Genomic DNA, 6,330 nt, shown 5'->3' with positions numbered 1-6,330 from the left:
CCACGATGCATATCCGGACATATAAGCGGTTGGCAAAGAACCACATGTTTTCGAGCAAACCCCAACGCGGACAAGCCTGCCGACAAAGCATCCAGTTCTGTCCTCCTCACGGCTTGCTCCGTGCTCGCCCAACGGCAATGGCATCCATGCCAGAGAAATGATGCCACCAACATTTTCACCAAAATGCCCAGTAGCGGATCCACGCCCTGAATGTGCTGTGATGGAGCGACTCATGGCATAGAACGATCGAGATTGAACACAAGCAGAAGAAAGGTACAGCATGGCTCAGGGATTAGAGGACGAATTAGCTACAGGGCAAGGGCAAACCGTAATGAGAACATATCTGGTACAAACCAGAAACACTGTGCAACCTTGAAAACTTTCAATCAAGGTCACAGGATGCTCATCCAAGGGACAGGGGGAGGAGGTTATCTTGCACATAACCGCCCACCACCAGCATCTCAAATGGAATACCATTGGCTTTTCAGTATCAAAGTAACGTTGTGTCCGATCCATACCATTTCAGACCCATTGTTAGTAGAATATATCTACAAAAGAAAGCTCCATAGGTAAAAGATCAGCGATGCTGAATCCCAACCAGATAATTTAACCTCGAATGGCTTAACTGCAGCTAGTCATATATTCCATGCAGCTTATACACAACAGGATATGCAATTTATAGACAATGGGACGAGAAAATAAATGAACGAGGAGAAATAATTCGAAGCCCATAGCCCCATACTTTGTTATTTTGCAGAAGGCAAGACTTTTGTAGCTAAATATAAAAAAGTACTGATGTCATATCGTTGAAATTTAAAGCTAAATATAACCCCCAAAAAATCTTCTACAATCCACCTGACATATTTGCTAGCACTAAGCCACTAACTGATTCAGATGGCCAAACGTAAATTCAGATGGTAAAAAAAATAAAAAAATAGTAAAACAAATTGGGGAAATATGGAACTCTGAAACTCACCTTGATATGGGGCTACAGCGTGTCCTCTAACCATCTATATCTATACTATGAGAAGAATCAATGTAATAGAAATCAGAAGAATCAACACAACTTTGGGTGTACCCACGAGTCCTTGGCACCATCTGGCATGGAAGCGGAATCATCATGACTGAGAACCTGTACTGCCAGGGCGCCAGAAGCCCTTGGCGGCAACAAGAAATTGCTGTTTGACAATTGTAGTCCTATAATGCAGAGAACGAAGAACAGGCTCCATCTTTCTTATCACTTCTATAGTGTCTTGCAGCACAAACCATCTACCAGGTCTAAGTATCCTGTCAATTTCTGCTGCTACTTCAATGATATGGCACCTAAAGTACAAAAACAAATGTAAAGCTTGCTTGCTATAAAGTTGTAATACAAGAGGATGCCAGAATCTTAACAGCGAGAGTTTTTCAACAATCAACAGACAAGCTTGCTTACCTTCTTGTAAGGGGCCCTAGGAGATAACTCATGTGAAGAAGATCGTAAGTCCGTGGGTATGTATTGAAAGATTCACACCAGTCATGATATACCCCAATCAAACCTCTGTTAAAAATGATGGGCAATGTATCTGGCTGATCAACAGGTACAACATTCATAACCCACAATGGTTGATGAATAAGTGATGCTGCAAATCTGTTAAGGGAACAATTTTGATCAATGTCTCTCACACAAATGATGTACTTAGTTTATCACTACTTATAAGAAAAGAAGAATATCTGAAAATAAACCTTGAAGCTAAATGTAATAACAATATATAAACCATAAGAATCATGCAGGCAGATCATATGTCCTCTCAATAAAGTTGGATACTTGATTTTAATAAGGTACCCTCCCAACTCTCAGTCCAGGAGTAGAAAAAGAACTCCCGGGCTGAAATCTTATAAAGAGCAACTGTGTACACTGTGTTCCATTAGGGTGGGTTTGGTTTGGCAACAAGGTGGGATGGCATGGGACCGACCCTGTTTTTTGGGATGGGATGGACTATCTGTGTTTGGTTAGAGGGATGGGATGGCCCCTATTTTTTGTTTGATTGGAGGGGGGTTGAAGATGATAGAACAAAGCGTGTTCTTTCTAAGCATTTTGTCAAGCATGGCATAAGCTGCTGAAAAATACACGCTAACTTCAACAAGAGCAAAATAAAAAAAAAATAACAGCTAATAAAAGGGTGAAAAAACACAGTACCAGTAGCTTAACAAATTAGCAATTCTGATTGTCTGACACGTCTGAGGTAATAGTCTAACAGATTCAGTAAAATTAACGGGTAATAAATTCATAGGAATCAAGCAGAAGTGAAAGTTAGAAATTTGAAATGACATTGTCGATACAGCTTACCCAGTCGATTATTTCTACCTTAAATCGCATAAAGAGCTCAAATCAGTTTTTGCTTACCCTCCAAAACCAGCATTCATGTCCATAACATTGCGAACGCTAGACCAATTAACTGCAAATTCATTGAGATATACTTCTGAAACAAGGTCCTTCCAATGGTCTGTATCAGAATCGACTCTTTCTTGAGAAAACTGGATGGAAGAGTTGTTAGATGTAGTTGAATGCTTCATAGTAAGTCTTTCAGGCCATGAAATGGGCCAGCTATTTTCTCCACCCGAACTTGAAACAGCAGGAAAGAGGCAACTATCAAGAGGTGTGTACCTGAAAGGGAAAAATACAAGATAATATATAAGGCATGAATAAACATCATAGCATAAACTCCCCTGAAGCTGATGCATCAGTAGCCAAGACCCAAGATGGCACAAGTGCCTTGACCACTGATGCATCCATTGCCCAGGTAAAGAGATCCTAGACTCTGGAACAAATCACCAGTGAACAACACTCACAACAGAAGAAAGAAAAGGGCAGCAAGAAAATGTACCAAGGAGAACGTGATCCATCAGTCTCGGAGCACATAGGCGGTTCGTTATTTTTTCTCTTAAGGTAGCATGAATTTGATATCGATTTTTGGTATATAACAACTCCAATCTTATTGATATCCCGAGATCTTACCACTGTCCTCCAGCAGATCGATTTGGTCAGAGAAACCATCGCTGCCAAGTTACAACAATGGAACACAAATCCAATCAGTAATAAGAGATTGCTGTCTGCCTAATTATATGATATAGGTTTGCCAATAAACAGGATTCTGCAGACTGAATAAGAAACAAACAAGGTACCAATGCAAACCTATTTTATTAACCTGTAGTGGAAAACAATTTCAGTTTGTAAGAAGACCATTTAGCACAAGTCATATACAAATATATGACAACCGACCATTAAGAAAAATGAATATAATTTCTTAATGGACTAATTGATGGATTGAAGTAACTGACATAGCAACTGCATTTCTCATACTTTTTTTAATTCATGTTCTTATTTGGTACGGTATATTGCACACTGACATGACTAGATGCGAAATGAAACTAGAAATCTACTCTTTTATGGTGCTAATATTTGGGGCACCAGATTCGAAAAGCAAAACACCCTTGCAGATGAAGCCTAAATAACACTTGCTATTCACAAAGGTACATAATTTGTTTGACCTACTAATTCTATGTTGACAATTTGTGTTCGAAGAAAAAAAATATGAGGTGAAAGATCGCTGTCACAAACCATTCCAGTCATCTACATCTCTTTGGTCTTTGCGATAGACAGGAGTTGCAGACCAAATGTAATATCCTCCAGGCCTAAGTACTCTATTGAGCTCCAACAATGGTTTTCCACCTGTACACCCCAAGTAGAATAGCGTTAAAAATGCATGCATATCACATACATTACATTAAAATAGTGCACAAAATAAGCGAACTATTTTTTATTGAATAGAATAGAGAGAAGAACTACAAGAAAATGTAACAGTGTTCCAAAGTACTTGCCATCAGCATACCAGTGGACCCTACACCTTGCACAGTGGATCACATCAAATGAATTATCAGGGAAGGGAAGCTTTTGTGTTCCAATCACTGCCAAAAATGCAGGAATTCCACGCTCCAGTGCAAACTGTATCTGAGCTTCATGCTCATCTTTGGGTGCCAAAGACATGGTAATTACATTCCTGTCAAGCAAGTATCCACCAAAGCTGGCAACACCACATCCAACATCCAGGACAGTTCTTGTATGGACTCCCCATTGAATGTTGGGCAAAATCTATAAAAACAATAACGGCAAGTTGTGAGTTTTTACAGACAAAACAAGGGAGAACAATGTATTGGTCATATTTAAGTGATAAAATTTTCCATGTTGCGATGATTATCCAAAGAATGCAAGTACGCCTTTTCTTTTGACTCACTGGGTCTTCAAAGCCGATATTACGAACATACCAATAATATACTGAACAACTGTCGGGAAAGTAGGATCAAATGCATGAATATATGATCGGACATAGCTCAGAATTACATAAGGAGCAGAAGTAATATCTACCTGTTCAATAAATCGAATGTATGCGGCCACACCATTTTTAAATTGAGTCCCACCTCCGGGGAAAACAAAGTAGTTACCAGACTTCCTGACCCAGTTCTGGTCCTTTTTGTATTCCACTAGCTTTGGGTGAGGAACATTGTTATACCAAATCTGAAATTAGCAAGTGAAATGTAATAATCAGCAATGGTATACTTTACTGATTGTTCAACTTCAACCAAGGTAAACATGAAGCTTAAACTAGCTACATTCAAAATTTGAGCATTAAATGGATAAACAAAAGTTTTGCATCAGTATATATTACCACATACCACATGGATGCACAAAGTTCCCAACCTGCAACACACTTTATGTATAGCTCAATAAGGATGCATCCAAGATCTAGAATGTCTGACAGAGTTCTTTACTACCCTTTACAGACGTTTCTGTCAACTATTCAGTTTCCAGAACGTTAAAACATGTGCTCACTGGGATCTTACAATCGAGGCACCGGCGGACACATAATACAAAAATGCATCCTAATCAGAGCATATTAAATTACCGCTGCCACTACTACTACTCAGGCCTTGTTTAGTTGGCGAATTTGGGAGGTGCCAAATTACTGTTACAGCACTGTAGCACACTGTAGCGTTTCGTTTGTATTTGTGAATTATTGTCCAAATATTGACTAATTAGGCTCAAAAGATTCGTCTCGCAAAGTACAACAAAACTGTGCAATTACTTTTTAATTTCATCTACATTTAGTACTCCATGCATGTACCGCAAGTTTGATGTGATGGGGAATCTTCTTTTTGCATAGTGTCAAAGTTGGAAGTTGGGAGTAACTAAACATGGCCTCAACCATTTGGGAATAAACAAACGGCAGTAGAAACCGCTTCCTCGCTTACCGAAGAATAGCGAGCGTCCTCACCATGTCACGGCTGAGCGGCCACGGCACCGGACGCCGGTACCTGTCAGGCAGCGGCACGAGGCACCTCGGCCTCGGCTCCGGGCAGTGCCGCTCCCGGTGCTCCATGTGCCGCAGCGACTTGAGCGCCTTGATCGCCTTCACGTTGTCGAGGCAGGGGATGTAGTCCGCGGCCACCACCCCCTTCCCCACCTCGCAGAGCTCCCACGACAGCAGCTCCACCGGCTCCTCCACGGCGCCGCCGCCGCCGCCGCCGCCTTGCCCCTCCCCATCTCGCTCGCCCGAGACTCCCGCGGTTGTCTCATTGTCGCCTGCCGATCCACTCGCTTCAGCCGCGGCAGGGGGCGTGCCGCGATCTGGTTCGGGCACGTCGGGCTCAGCGTCCCCGGCAGCGGCGATGGCGTCTGGCCGAGGCGGGTCGGCGGTGCTGCTGCCGACCCCGTCGGACGCGATGGCGGTTCCGGCTATGGGCGGAGATGCGTTAGCAGAGACGGGAACGGGAGCGGAGGAAGTGCTGCTGCTGATCCCGTTGGAGGCAACAGAGGTTGGGGCTTCGGGTGGAGATGCGTTGGAGGAGATGGGAATTGAGGTCTCAGAGGAGGAGAGGTGGGAGGAGGGGGAGGAGAAGAAGGGGAGCGCCGAAGGCGCGGGGCTGAAGAGGAGGAACAGAGAAGATAGGACGATGAAGAGGATGACCGCGACGGCGATTGGGCGCTTGCGATCGGAGACGAAGGAGAGGGCGGAGGAGATCGCCATTCCTCCTGTGGTCTGGGAATGCTTGTTTCGTCAGCGATTTGTTTAGTTCAGTATTCAGAAGAACTGAGACTGTTTTCCTTTTCTTTAATTTTTTTTTCTGCTTTTGCATGTTGATGCTTGACTGTCCTTGTGGCAAGTCCGGCCTTTATTTTCGTCACAAACACTGCTTTTGCATGTTTTTCTTACAGTACAAATTTGACTTGCCGTATTTTCTTTTTACCTTACGATCTTATACAGATCTTTAGCGGACAATGGCACGGTCCAT

General features: G+C 42.8%; 1 protein-coding gene across 1 annotated transcript; it reads right to left on the bottom strand.

Annotated features, from left to right (window-relative positions):
* Positions 1 to 699: 699 nt before the first annotated feature.
* LOC101753697 (probable methyltransferase PMT23) lies at positions 700 to 6,267 on the bottom strand. Its single transcript, XM_004970377.3, has 8 exons — positions 5,313 to 6,267; positions 4,406 to 4,555; positions 3,862 to 4,132; positions 3,602 to 3,712; positions 2,868 to 3,039; positions 2,387 to 2,647; positions 1,436 to 1,630; positions 700 to 1,323 (listed from the first exon to the last, which is right to left on the bottom strand). Exons 1-8 carry the CDS (start codon positions 6,063 to 6,065, stop codon positions 1,119 to 1,121), a joined length of 2,118 nt encoding a protein of 705 aa, XP_004970434.2. The 5' UTR covers positions 6,066 to 6,267; the 3' UTR covers positions 700 to 1,118.
* Positions 6,268 to 6,330: the final 63 nt, after the last annotated feature.

The sequence above is a fragment of the Setaria italica genome, chromosome V (assembly GCF_000263155.2).
Source record: "Setaria italica strain Yugu1 chromosome V, Setaria_italica_v2.0, whole genome shotgun sequence".
Classification (NCBI taxonomy): Eukaryota; Viridiplantae; Streptophyta; class Magnoliopsida; order Poales; family Poaceae; genus Setaria; species Setaria italica.
Note: the sequence above shows the minus strand (reverse complement) of the source record. Positions and strands in the feature narration are given on the sequence as shown.